This window comes from Bicyclus anynana, chromosome 19 (assembly GCF_947172395.1).
Source record: "Bicyclus anynana chromosome 19, ilBicAnyn1.1, whole genome shotgun sequence".
Taxonomy (NCBI): Eukaryota; Metazoa; Arthropoda; class Insecta; order Lepidoptera; family Nymphalidae; genus Bicyclus; species Bicyclus anynana.
Window position 1 is genome coordinate 13,832,341 of NC_069101.1, and position 15,060 is coordinate 13,847,400.

The window sequence follows — 15,060 nt, forward strand, 5'->3', positions numbered from 1 at the left end:
GTAAGATATTGAAACATCCGAGTTGTCTCCTGATCACCGGTATGCGACCTATAGATGCAAGCATACACGATCTGCTCCATGCCCATATCCAATAAGCACCACAAGATGGAGAAGTTGGGCACCTCCAAGTTACGGAGACGTCGGCAACAGATGTCATTACGAGCAAACAAGCACACCCCAGCGTGAGATTTAAAATTGTGCTCCAACGCATATCCCGGGTAATGCAGGTACGTTGCATCTGCTGGACTACTGATTTGCGTCTCCGTCAAGAAGAATAAATTCGGCCTCTCAGTCTCAAGATGATGATGGACTGCAACGAGATTAGAGTGCAATCCCCTTATATTAGTGAGATGCACTTTGAGAGAGAGGGGGTGCAACCGCTGAACAAATTTACTCTTCTTTTTCTTGTGCTGCATAATTATGAAGTGAATAGGGTAAAGGAAGTGGAAGTTGTACGAGGCTCTGCAATCATAGACTCCACAATCTGATAAAAAAAGATACACTAATGAAAGGCTCGAATGGAGACTGCGGGGACGCCCGAACCCCCCTGGAAATCGCCATCGGACCCTCTCTCCGGACGCCAACCGGCACGATGGAAGCCATTCCAAGATTTTTCGCTAGTTGGCGGGGCAGCCTTTCGTAGGTGGCTAACCTACAATTGGGCCCCCTACTAACTGCGGTCGGCCAGCGGAGAACCGCGGTCGGCCAGCGGAGAACCGTTTTTAAAACATAAGTTCTCAATTTTATTACGCTCATCTCTTTGAGCAAATTTCTATTTCTTGACCCATTCCCCTGATTTTCGAGTAAAAAAATTAGAACTCTATATCACCCAATTAGTAAAGTGTAGATCTAAATGTACTATCAGTTATTTTTGTTGACTTTCACTTCATATGTGAATTTTACCGAACATGATAAAATTACCAAGAAAGATTTTTTAGTTGACCACATTTTATTCTTACTGTATATTTGACGCAGGATTCTGAATTGGACCGCACCTTTACACCAAAGGTTCTAACTTGCGCAGAAGCTTTGCGGAACCCTCTATGTCATCCCAACTTCTCCTTATATAAAATAGGGTATTGTAGTGCCCCTATAAACCTATACGTGTATAGGGAAACGGCTCTAAAGTTGAGAACCTATGTTTTAAAATCTTACAACCACGTGCCTTTATATATATCAAAGTTTAGCTATCCTTCTTGAGTCGACATTAACGCGTCGAAAACATCTGAACCCGGAGTAACTTTTTCATTCGAGCCGAAGTAACTCGAAAAGTTAAAAATACCCTCTTGCCGGACATTGTCCGTCGAGCCAAATTGAGCCTTACTCCTCGTGTGCATTGGGGTCACATTCGCGCTAAAAGATTTTTGGGAAATCAATCTCTCTGTTTGTTCATTTGGCACAAAACGATTTTCTTCCGGATCGTATATGGTGGCTTCTTTGGAAGACAATTCCTTCACCTCGTTGTATGGATTTGTTATGTACTCGGCGTATATCTCGTCTTTGATGTTGACGACCGGCGTGGACTCTATCTCAATGACGTTAGATTCAATTTCGCTTGGCGTTTGGGCTTCATCGCCTGCCGGTCGAAGGCCAGGTTGAGATTGTATTGATATCCCAATTGGTGTTGAAATCATCTGGAATATAATTCAATGTTAGCTGGAATATCTCGGCATTCGGATTCTTACTGTTATTATTTAACGAAGGCATGTCTGGTACAATTTTTTGAAACTTTGCTTATAATACGTGATTTTTGAATTTGATTCGTAACTCAGGTCCATTCAAATAAAAAAAAAATACCTAATGACATAATGTTAGCACTTAACCGTGGCTTCTCATTGAAAGACCTACTACCGCATGTTTCAGTGTTCACGCTGATGATGATTCAACTTGAAGACTTTAAGCTACATAACATCACGCTACGACCAATAGGAGCAAAGCACCGATCAAATATGTGGTGAAAACGGGGAAAATAATGTTTGGTCGTCGTTTAGACTTCTTATATATATGAATGCGAAAGGTCATTCCTCAAGAAATCTCGAAAACCGCTTGACGTATAAAGATGAAATTTGGCAGGGAGGTAGGCTATAGTTAGTATATCCGCTAAGAACGGATTTTGGAATAGGGTCGGATAAAAGAGGTCTAGAGGCTCTGGTAAGTTTGTATGAAAGTCCTTAACTTTTCATGCTACAAACTTGAAAGTTACCTATACCGGCTGAGCAAATGTCGGGCGATGACGTCACGGCGTTAAACGCGGGCTGATCGCCGCGCGAGCAATTTAAAATCCAGTATTTCGAGAACTAATTAAAGTATCGAAATAATTCTTTTACGAGTATTTTTTATTTTCAACGGAGAGAACATTCTCCATTCTCTTGAATTAAAAAAAAAACATTAAACGTACCTCATTCAAAGGCTGCAACAGGACAGAGGCCGTAAGTCCCGTCTGGTCGTACAAAGGGTTCCGTATGGGCACCATCCCACCGACAGGGTTGGCAGTCATGCCCTTGGCCATTGCAGGTATAACATTTGTCTTAACCCCGGGCTGAACCGGCACAGGAGTTACAGCTGTTATGCCAGTGCCAGGCGTTATTGGAGTAGAATTGGTAAATCCATTGGCTTGACTGGGTACAGGAGCTACTAAGGGTGGAGCTGGTATGGAAGGCGGTTGGGGTAGATTGACCGGCGAATGGCCAACCGTAGCTAACAAAATGTTGGGTGATTGGGCGTTGGACCTTAGCGGGGTGGGGTCTGGCGCGGGCGGGGAGGCGGGAGGGGCGACAGGGAGGAGGGCCGGCACCGGCGGGATGGCGGGCTGCAGGTGGCTCGGCACGCTTTGCGGCGGCTTCGTGTTGTCGTTCGCTGGAATTAATGAGCTACGGTTAACTTTTAAGTATGGAATTTAAGTTTGAGACTCTTACAGGCTACTCGATGTTTTCGTTTTCTTAGTTTACCTAATTCTCTCCACTTCCGTAGATATTGTTTTAGTTGTAAAACTACCAACAAGGGATGAGGTTGCATCTTCCGATGAATATCCCGTAGGTAAAAACCATCAACTAGACCTTTGAGCACTGTCTGCACTGATAAGTTTTGCGTTTTTGGAAAAAGACTCATTTTGTTATAGAAATAAGTTTTGACTGTTATTAATACCTAAAAAAGTAGATTTAGACTAAAAGTACCATTTATTTTTTTGCTTTATTGCTAAATCCCAATATAAATTTAATATTCAATCAGTTTTAATGCGATAAAGAAAAAACGTCTATACTTAAAGGTTAAAAAGCAAATGAACAGAGACCGCAAAATTATATTTATCTACTCTCATATGTGCAGTGGCATGCACTCCATAGATGCAATCATGCATTGCTTATCCTGAAGACCCATTAGAAGTATGTATTGGAGAATTGTATGTACAAGCCCGTATTGGCGAAAGAGTTTTCATATTTTTTACAAACGCTATATTACGCTATATGCCTAGTTAGTACCTTATGTACGTAACTACATTGTGGACAAAAGATCTCGCCTGAAAACTGTGTAAAGCTTGTTGGAAATTATACTTTAACTAAGAACTATTGGAACCCACAATCAGCTAATAAATTGTTATTTTTTCCTGAATTATTATAAAAAGAGTTTTTTTTTTTAAAAAAAAAAGCATATTTGCCATATCTTTTTAATTATGACTGTATTAGGAGTAAGTAAGTAAGTCGTACCCACTCCTAATACAGTATTTCCCGACTAGTTGGAGGGGAATGGAAATATTGATCATATTAAAAAAATAATATATGGCAAATATTCTTTTCAAAAAACAAATAAAAAGGAGTGGGTACGACAACAGCGCAACGGGGCGGGGATCGAACCACCACCCCTCGGTGATGAGTCCGACCGCTCTTACCGTTGAGCTATTGAGGCTTAGTTTACCTTCAGGAAAGAGTTCGTCCTTCAAATTGGGCAGGAACTCGGCGATGATGTCCCACGTGATGTACCACAGCTCGTTGTAGCCGTCCGAGTTGCTGAATATCTGAAACATTGCAGCCTTCGTGAGTACTCGAATAATCGGGAATTTGATTTAATACTGATACACCACCATATAGCTTGGCAAATTAGTTCGTAACACTCCCGATGGTCCGCGGGGGCCGGGAGGGGGGGTAGCGATGCCCCGCTCGCACGACTTCACACCCGCGCAGTCCTATGGGAGTGTCATTAACGGACTTGCCAAGCTATAGTAATGAGTTACAAAAATAAAGGAAATAGACATAAATAGTAAATTAATAGGATAGACGACATAATAAACAAAAATTGTCTGAATGTTTGTAAAGTAAATATCATTATAGAATTTCTATATCAATTAAAAAAAAATTATCGAACGAAATCTAACTACATTTTTCATTATACATATAGGTATGTGGAGAATAAACATAAAGGCACAAAAAACAAAGATATTTTAATATCAAACGAACTTACTGAAGTTCGATCATTAATATATGACTCGCTTCATTCGAAGATACAAATAACTAGGTAGTTTCTTTTATCCAATAGGCAAAAATTTCGTTTGATCGCTCATACAAATGTAACGACGTCATTAGTGAGTGTGAGTGAGTGAGTGTAGCTCTGAAAGTAACGTCCCGGACTTGTGACAGATGTATGTAGGGTTAAAGACGTCTTTTAAAAAATAGTTAACATTCCCCTTCTCCACTCAAGTCATTCTCTACGCCGATTCCAACATAATCCATGAAGGATTATCCAACAAAAGATGTGGACAGATCGAACGTTCCGAACCGAGCGGTCGCCAGTGCTCGGTCTCCCACTACGCCCCACCTAACTCACGGAACACTTCTTACTATCTCGGCTCGTAACGACACGAGCCGACCGATCGAATGATTCACTCGCGCCAACAATGGAGATGATGACTGAATGGTTTGAATATATTGATTTTTATGATAAATTCGGATAAATACGGTCAATGTTAGCTAATTTAATCATAAAGAGCAAAGATTGACTGGATATTTGCAAAATAAATAAGATTATAAAATTTTAAAATCTATCAAAAATCTATGACCTACGTACTATTTTGTATGGGGCGTTTTTTAGGGATCCGTGGCAGCGCCGCAAATCTGACCCTTTAAGTCCCTGTAGCTCCGAAAATAATGATTGCAGATATCCAGTTACTTTTACAAAATTGCTTTACTGCATACTCCTAATTTACATACAATTTAAAAATCAGTCTTCATCTCTATTGGGTGATTGAGTGTATGTGTGTAAAGAAAACTACTTATTTTCTGTTATTGTATTTACCCGCATTTATTGTCTGTCCTTCAGAGACAATAATGACATTTGAGTCACTTGACATTTGACGATAACAAATGACAGAAACTTAAAACAGTAAGAGGGACGGTTTTTATTTCGAGGTTAAAATTTTGTTAATTTTGTAATAAATTGCTAACCTAACCTAACCATAACAGTGAAATAATAAGCTTTGAATTATTTGAAGCTTTGAAGTTGTTTTTTTGGTTTCAGGTGAGTTGTTTGATATATGTCTGGTTAATTTTGTTATAAGTACCAAACTACATAACCTTGTTACTTTATGTGTTTTGAATAATAAACTAATTATATGTTACATGTGTAAGCGAATGTGTGTGTACGCTCACCCTGACGGAGTGCATGACGAGCAGCACGTTCTTGAGCGACTCGAGCGCCGCCTCGCGCAGCGGCTCGGCCGGCGACGCCAGCAGCGCGCGCTGCACGCGCACCACGCGCGCCCACAGCGCCGGGAACGACGCCCGCCCCGCCAGCGCCGGCAGGTGCTGCAGGAACACCTGCGAGTGGAAGCGAACGTTAACTGTGAATGAATCAATCAATCAATCGATCAATCGATTTTTGACGGCCTCCGTGGCGCAGTGGTATGCGCGGTGGATTTACAAGACGGAGGTCCTGGGTTCGATCCCCGGCTGGGCAGATTGAGATTTTCTTAATTTGTCCAGGTCTGGCTGGTGGGAGGCTTTGGCCGTGGCTAGTTACCACCCTACCGGCAAAGACGTACCGCCAAGCGATTTAGCATTCCGGTACGATGCCGTGTAGAAACCAAAAGGGGTGTGGATTTTCATCTTCCTCCTAACAAGTTAGCCCGCTTCCATCTTAGACTGCATCATCACTTACCATCAGGTGAGATTGTAGTCAAGGGCTAACTTGTAAAGAATAAAAAATAAAAAAAAACAATCGATCAATTTATTTATTTACTTGCAGATACATGTGATGCAAACATAGATCTCCTATTAAAAAATGGATCCACAATCAGCGACCAAAAAACGTCCCCACTTAATGAGTGCCAACATAACTTCTTGGCATGTTCAAGTAGTCGCATTTGTAAATTCAACCTTAAACTCAATCCTTGAGGTTGAATTTTCTCTGATTTTCGGGTTTTATGGAATATTGGACTATATTTAAATGAAATGAAATGAAATGAAATGAAATGAAATGAAATGAAATTTTATTTGCCTAATACACGTATACAAATGGTGTTTTACAAGTATAATTAGTCACAGTGTATTACCATTAACATGGTGTGCAAATTTTACAATTTTATAAAGCACTGTTTAAGTAATATTATTTACTTACAATGTTATAATTGTTACTAATAAAATAAATACAATTAAGATTGACATTTAAATATACCTACATAATGAAAATTAAATTATACGAAAATATGTCCAAATGAAATTACGATCTACCGCAGGAAGACATGTTATTTTAATAGTCAGATATAATAGAAAATTATAAGAGAATCATGCATTAATATTAGATTACACAAAATAAATCAAATTAAAATTTATCTAGCGAAAAATTCGTCTAATGAGTAGAACGATTTATTACACAGCCAACGAAAGAGATTTGTTTTAAAATTTCGAGTAGTTTGGCTCTTTAAATCTGCATCTAATTTATTGTATATTTTGATGCACATAGCGTGTGGTGACTTTAATGTCTGCTTTAATTTGTATTGCATTTGACATAACCGAAATTTATTTCGTTTACGTGGGTTTTCATTTAATTTAAAATATTCCGAGTGTCGGTGTACGAAAACTGAAGTCTCATAGATGTATAGACATGTCAGTGTAAGTAGATTGTGGGCTTGAAAAATGGGTCTACATGAGTCTCTTGGCTCCATAAGAAAAACGGCCCTTATGCACTTTTTTTGTGTAACAAATAATTTCATCATATTTACGGAGTGTCCCCATATTACAATTCCATACCGCAGTAAGGACATAACATACCCATGATATGCTGTCAGTGCTGCATCAAATGAGACTGTCCGTCTGAGACGGCGTAAAGGATATATAAATTTATTAATTTTACGACAAATGTCCTCTATGTGATAATTAAAATCGCAATGCTCGTCAAATTTAATTCCTAAAAAATGTGTATGTTCAACAATGTCAATAGTTTCATTATTAAATTTTATGTCTAATGTCTGAGTTTGTCCTTTTTTTGTTTTAAATTGTATACATTTGGTTTTTTTTATATTTACACTTAGATTATTATTTTCTAACCAGTTCACAGTTTCTTTTAATGAATTGTTTACTTCAGCTTCATGAGTCCGTTTATCATCACAAGGTATAATTATTGTGGTATCATCAGCAAAAAGAATAGAAGGGTGAGATACATTTACGGAAAGGTCGTTTATGTATATTAGAAACAGCAGAGGGCCTAATATACTACCCTGCGGTACACCATAACCATTGTTTACACACTCTGATTCATAAACTCTTACATTTTCACCTAATTGCTTTTGCATGACAGTTTTTTGTTTTCTGTCACTTAGGTATGACCTTAGCCATTTATGTACATTTCCACGAAGGCCAAAGTATTCGAGTTTATTTAATAATTTCTCATGATGAACTAAATCGAAAGCCTTAGACATATCCAGAAAAAGAACAGTTGTTAATTTTCCTTTATCTACTGATTCAAATATTATCTTAACTAGCTCAAACATAGCAGTTGAAGTAGATCTATTTTTTCTGAATCCGTGTTGAGAGGTATTAAAAAGATTAAATCGCTCTGCAAAATTATTTATTCTATTGTGGATAATCTTTTCAAAGATCTTAGACAAGACCGGAATTAGCGCAATTGGTCTGTAATTACTTGCTTCATCTTTCCTTCCTTTTTTATATAGAGGTTTTATGATTGATAATTTAAGTCTATCTGGAAATACGCCATGTTCTATACTTAAATTTATAACGTGAGCTAAAGGCTTAGCTAAAAAGGTAGATGCGCATTTAAATAATTGAGTATTTAATTCATCATATCCTGTTGAGCTGGTATTTTTTAAATTCATTATTACTTTTTTTACTTCAATGTGATCTGTAGGTCCACAATATATGTTATTATAATTATTATTTGTATTTGTCATTGTATCATTAAAGTTTTTATGTAGTATATTTGATGTCAATATGAAATGTCTATTTAGTATGTCACATAGTTTTGTAGGGTGTGTTACTTTTAGTCCATTATGAGTTAGGGATTTGATATTTTGGTATTGGTAAGAATTACCTACTGTCTTTTTTATAATATTCCACGTAGCACTACATACGTTTCTTGCTTTGTTAATATATTTTTTGTTGCATTCACGTTGTCTATAATAAATACATCGGCGTAAAATTTGGGAATATTTCTTATAGTTTTGGGTCGTTGTTTTATCACGCTTTACGCGAGATTCGTAATGTAGAATACGTTTACGTTTGGTACTTATTTTAAGACCTTTAGTGATCCATCTCGCACTAATTCCGCTACTTTTAGTCAATATTTTTATAAAGGGAAAGCACAATCCATGAAACAATATTAGTGTATCGTGTAGAAGATTAAATGCTTTATTTGCATCTTGTTCCTCTAATATATCAGTAAAAGACAGATTTTGCATACAATTTACAAAAATATTAATATTTTCCTTTGAGTAGTTCCTTTTATACATATAGGTTTTTGAGTTATCTATTACTTTAGTATTACCAACATTATTAATATTGAAATGTAGTGTTTGTGCAGTGTTATGGTCAGATAAACATAAATTATGTAGTTGGCCTGTTGATTCATTAATATTAGTAAGTATATGATCTATGCAAGATTTGCTTCGTGATGTGATTCTAGTGGGTTTTCGTATTTTGTGTATAATATTATAGTTAGATAATATAGCATTATAAGATTTCGTCATAGAATTATTATTCAACGTGTTTATATTTATATCACCACATATTACTAATTTATATTCATTATATTTATTTGTCAAATTAAAGGCCTTTAGGTATAATTTTCTTTACCAATAATTCTAAAACTGTCAAAGCAAAATTGGCCAATTTTTAAGTAAAATTTTCTACATGATTATGTGTAATATAATGTGGTGGATTTAAGAAGTCCAAACCACAGGGGGTGACGCGTAAATGAAACACGTCGTAATTTTGATAGAGTTGAGAGGCGTTCGCTTCAAGCGTAGTGAGTGAAGTGCGTGACTTGTTATTGGGGTGCAGAATTATATGGAATTTGAAGCGCTCGCATTCTCTTAAGTATATTCCAGGTTTAAAAATATATACAAAAGAGAGTCGAAAGCGCGGACAGCGCCGGCGCGAGCAGCGCGCTGTGAGTTCGTCAATCGTTCACCTTGCACATGACGGTGTCGGCACGCGCGGCGGCGTCGGGGCGGCGCGGCGGGTCGCTGAGCAGTGGCAGCAGCACGTGCTCGAAGCACGCCTCCCAGCCCGCGCCGCCCAGCGCAGACAGCGCTGGCGCGAGCAGCGCGCGCTGCAGGTACGCTATCGCAGAGTATGATATTGCGCTGCTCGACCCCTGAAACGGTATCTTTGATAAGAAACATCTAAATATAAGCACCTAAAAACTCTGTTTTTAAAATTTCTTGGGATTGATTTTGCGAAGCTTAACTGGGTACGGTAGTGTTAAGATAAAGACAACTGGTCTAGAACATATTGCGCGTTGGACATCTGAACGCAGCGTGATTGGCCGATACAGCGGGTCACAGATAACACTTAAAAATGGGATTAAAAAAGGTTGAAGTTTCAGTACCAGACTCCTACAGTTTTTTATAATGTGGCCTGTGTTACATGACTGTGAAACATGGACCCTAGTGGAAGATCAGACGTAAAATGCTGGAAATATTACATACCGTACAATGGTCCGCATAAGTAGGACGATGAATGTGTCTTAACACTAAGTTTCTTGCCAGAATGTAAAAGAAAACCGAGCTTGTCAAAACCATCAAGCAAGCCATTAAGATCTCGTACCTAGGACATATTTTCCGATACGATAGGAACCGTATACTTCAAACCATTATGATGAACAAAATTGTAGCCTAAAGGGAGAAAGAAGGAAGAGGTCCTGAAAAAGTACTTACCTTTTTGCCTCTATTGTCGGTACAAAATTCGGCGATCCCTTGCAAGAGAGGTTTCCACGCGACTTCCCATAAATCGTAATCTTCGGCACCTAGAAAGACAAATATATTATTTTCTGTTCCATATTTTGCATAAATATACTAGCGAAATTATACAGGATGCTCGGGAGTATTTCCCATGACTTCAAGGTGTTGACGAGTACACTTAAAGGAGTAGAACTGCATAACTAATATTTTTTTTCAATAAAAAATAAAAACTTTTTCATGTTTTCATACAAAGTAATTAATAAAATTCCGACTATCCGTGTAACACACGCATTTAAAATACGTGAGACTTGGCTACGTCATAATTTTAAATATGCGTATAAGGAAAATTTACAAAAGATATATTATTTACCCCGAAAATATTAATTTTAGAACACATGTTTCTTGAACATTTTTAATTAATTTTCGGTAAAGAATATAACCACATAGTTATGGGAAATACTCCCCAGCACCCTGTATATGGGCTGAATATGGAATCATATCAGCTAATTTCCGTTGTAGAGTCGCTATTCTAGATCGCCCTGGAACCCCAACGTACCGATTACCACTTCAGTACTGACACTCATTGAGCTATGTGGGTAACTCTAGTTTTTCATTCATTTCCGAATCCATTAAGCAGATATAATCCAAACATCCATCACTCGTTGAGTTACTTTTGAACCTTTTTGTGAATAAGCGTCATACCACATGTCTATACGTAGACCGCGCATACTACGAGATGAGTAAAACCATTTCCGAGGGACTAAAAAAAAATTTAAAATAAAATACCGGTCAAATTGAGAACCTCCTTTTTGAAGTCGGTTAAAAAATAGACATACAAAGGATAGTGATAGTAACCTTGCCCTTGGTCGGCCTCGTCTCGCCACCACTTGAAGATCTGCGCCGTCCGGCTGTGCAGAGTGTGCATGAGGTCTAGCAGCTGCAACACAACATAACTCTCTGGTTTAATCGGACTTTATACCATTCGTCGCATTCTCTAAAAAAAAAAAATTAACTTGTGCATGGTTTTCGTAAAGAAACGCGACAAGTTGATTCGATATTCGGTGTCCGTTTTTGCAGATCTACATGCAGGGGAGGTGAGTGTTGATACATTCTAAAGGGATACCTTAAACCTACACTCAAGGTCACAAGTCCTGGGACCTGCTCGAGGTGTTTCCTCTACCACAAAATAATAATACAATTACTGTCTGCTGCTACCTGTTACGTCAGACATGACCATTCAAATTATCCTGAAGTATAGACTAATCATACTATTGATACAGAGAACCCTATTACTAGACACATAGGGTTCATAATTGCTCACTCTTTCGAGTTGCTTAGTACTTGTTTCGCGTTATCATTTGTTAGTGTTCTTTATCGAATTTCGTAGAATAAACAACACGCGTGTAGACGTTCCCAGAATGATCTGGAAATCGTTCTGACGGGTATAAATACGCGACGGAGACGACGATCGGGACAGTTTCATTTCGGAAGCGAAGCGAAGAACATTAATTGATACCAGCGATAAAAATGAACAATAGTGAACTCGGCTACGGGTTTGGACAACGAATTGCCTACGTTTGGTAGTCGGTATTGGTAATTGGATGAAGGAGTGGAATAAAGTCTCACACGATTCACCAAGTGTTTAATTCTATCCTCGAACCTTAGTTTGTAACAATATTAATATCTACATAGCACCCGTGCGAAGCTGGGACAGTTCGCTAGTCAAAGATACCGTCGCACCTTGATGCTGACCACGTGGTAGTGGTCCTGCGTGTCGATCTCCTCGTCGCTGGAGTCGTGCCGCGCCTTGCGCCGCGCCGACCCGCTGCGCCGCTCGTCTTTGTTCGTGGAGCTCCTGCCTGGAACGTATTGAAAATATTTGTATTTATATATACAAATATCTTTTCAGCGCTTCGACGTCGACCACGAGACAATTTGTCGTTTTTTATAGCGCATCCGGCTCGAAGGACCATTTTTTGTTAAGTCGATTATGTCTTGTTAGTCTTTTTATCAGGTTTTTTACTTATGGTGGATATTTATATATTTTGAAATGAAAGAAAAAAAGTTAAGCAGCCATTTCCATTTTTATTGGTTACAGTGAGAGCAAAAATCAAAAAAAGATTAAGACACAGATTATACAAAATTTGTCTATCCAGACCACAGATTACACAATTGTAATGTCAAGACTGGAACTTATACAGTCACAAAAGTGTGTTTTGTGTCACAAAACACCAAAGATAGTAGCAGGACTGCAGCACTCATGGCTATCTTGATTACAAGCATCTAAACAAGCGACTCCGAATTCGGAAAGTTCAGAATTGATAGTAAGTTCTCGATGGTCGGACGCGACATGGTATTAAATGCGTCGTATGAAATCGTTAGATGCATGATGATGTGTTATTAGATGTATGTATAAGGCGTAGGCGGCACTACAGTTTTTTTAGGCAAGCGGTAAACCAACAAATGCTAATCCGCCCGAAACACACATACTAAAGTGTTTTTCAGATAACATGGGTACGGTGATAGTCACCTGACGTTCATAATACGTACTATTATCCTGAATCGCGGCAAACTTTTAAGAATGAAACGAACAGTCACTCGCACCATCCTACATGAAACGAACTGTACTATTAAAATCCACAAGTATCACAAACGACGTAGCTACGACGCAACAACTACAACTACTTCACGGTGAATAATGAGAAAAACAATGTGTGCATTAGTTCCCTTGAATCCAAAAAGTACACGGTTAAAAACCGCGGCGGTTTAGCTGTAGTGCGACCTAGGCCTAACAGTACACATACCAGACTGCAGCGTGGCCTTGGCCAAGAGGCGCACGCAGCGCACGGCGGCGCGGCAGTTGTGCGGCGTGACGTGCGCCACGTCGCGGATGACCAGCGCCAGCGCGTCCACGCAGCGCGCCAGCGCCGAGCTGCGGTGCGGCCGCAGCGACACGCGCTCCAGCTCCAGCTCCACCGTCTCCGTCGCGCTGGCCGCTTCGTTCTTCACCTGCAAAGCGTTATATCTACTATAGTAATAGAATAGGAATAAAATAACACAAGCTGGAATGATTAAACTGTATTCCAAATAACTTATTACTCATTCTTAAACAAATCGTTACTTTAGTAGATGGTTAATACATTAATTCAATTTAACTTAACACCACATAACATGTCATCATCCTTTACCTAGACAACAATACCCAACAAAACCTTAGAATAAAACCATAATCATTAATAAATAGTACAGATTAAAATATTTATCTGTAAGAAGGAGTTTTTATATGTTGTCTTATGTATTTATAATTATTAAATAATTAAAAATCTAACAATAGCTAGGAAAAATTCTCTTCATTCACTCCCGTGATATGTGGGCGACGGGGGACTTGCGAAACTGCCTACGACTGATGCACCAGACTTGTGACCTCTGCCCCAAAGTACGCTTTCCTACCCCCGCAGTCATACGTTCCCCGTCGCCCGCATAGCATGGGAGTGTCACCAACGATTTGTCGAAGCTAAAACTTATTGCTTGCTCATCCTAATGTGTAAACGTTTTTAACCCGGAGGTCATTTAGGTTTAGCTCGCGGAAATGTAGATTCCGTTAGGCGATGTTGTTTACCGTGAGCTCGTGTATACTGAGCAAACGAAGGATCCTAACACTGGTTTGGGTTAAATATTTGGGGTATGGTTAAATAAACAGCACATTTGTAAGACACGTCGCTTGAGTATACTGCGAAGTGTTGCTTTGAAAACAGCGATAAGGGAATCAGCTTGTTACATCAAGTATTAGTTTATTGTTATTAGGAGAAATGACAAATCCTCACCAGAATCCATCCCTGCGTTTGAGGAGAGTGTGAGAGCTCACTCTCCGATGAGACGCTGGTCGGCTGCCTCTCGCTTTCGTCTTCTGACCCTTCCGACCGGCTGGAGCCTGCTGTAAAGACAAATATTTCTATTCAGTTTTGTGCAGTTTTACACAATTTATATCAGTTTATTCGCGACTTTGATGATGATGGTATAAAGAGTGATATTCATGAAACGTGTTATCATAAAACAGAGAAAACTTTCTTCAGAGATGAATACCGGTCTATGTTTTTCACCCTTGCTTACCGACAACTTTCAAGGTCACCAGAACATTTTTTAAATTACCAATTTACATATTATTTATAGGTAATCCGTAATAATGTGGCAAAGATAAGATAGTCTCACAGTCGTAGATGGTATTAATACTAATATCTTTTGGAATTATTTATTTAGTTATTGTTTCCAACATGAGATTGTTGCTGGTCGTGTGTTCCTTGGCCCTGGCCTCAGCAGAATATTCGCCAATAACGAGGAACTACCATGCAGATATCGGCATCCCGGAAGCGAGGCGGATTAAACTCGCCGAACAGTCTATTGACTTCGACGGAGCGAGGATCACTGGTGGACAACCCTCCTTGTTAGGAAATCAACCACATGTGGTAAGATTAGTTTATTGAAAACCCTATTAGAATATGATGGATTCTACCTTATATCTATATTTATAAATGCGAAAGAACACTCATCAAGCAATATCGAAAACCGCTTGACATACAAAGATAAAATTTAGCATGACGGTAGATTAAAGCTAGACATCCCCTAAGAACAGAATTTGCAACAGGGCCGCGTTAAGGAGG

At 38.9% G+C, this 15,060-nt stretch overlaps 1 protein-coding gene across 2 annotated transcripts in view; it reads right to left on the bottom strand.

Annotated features, from left to right (window-relative positions):
• Window positions 1-624: 624 nt before the first annotated feature.
• The window catches only part of LOC112049237 (Golgi-specific brefeldin A-resistance guanine nucleotide exchange factor 1), a 34,711-nt gene continuing 20,275 nt past the window's right edge, over window positions 625-15,060 (bottom strand). Inside the window, exons 21-30 of one of the 2 annotated variants that reach the window (XM_052887283.1) lie at window positions 14,227-14,336; window positions 13,207-13,411; window positions 12,143-12,261; window positions 11,258-11,339; window positions 10,379-10,467; window positions 9,781-9,816; window positions 5,637-5,720; window positions 3,910-4,009; window positions 2,399-2,856; window positions 625-1,634 (exon numbers count right to left, since the gene is read on the bottom strand). In XM_052887283.1, the coding sequence (XP_052743243.1) occupies window positions 1,188-1,634; window positions 2,399-2,856; window positions 3,910-4,009; window positions 5,637-5,720; window positions 9,781-9,816; window positions 10,379-10,467; window positions 11,258-11,339; window positions 12,143-12,261; window positions 13,207-13,411; window positions 14,227-14,336 (1,730 nt within the window). In that variant the 3' untranslated portion in view covers window positions 625-1,187. Of the gene's footprint in view, window positions 1,635-2,398; window positions 2,857-3,909; window positions 4,010-5,636; window positions 5,805-9,630; window positions 9,817-10,378; window positions 10,468-11,257; window positions 11,340-12,142; window positions 12,262-13,206; window positions 13,412-14,226; window positions 14,337-15,060 lie in introns of both variants that reach the window. The other variant, XM_052887282.1, reaches the window with a different exon arrangement.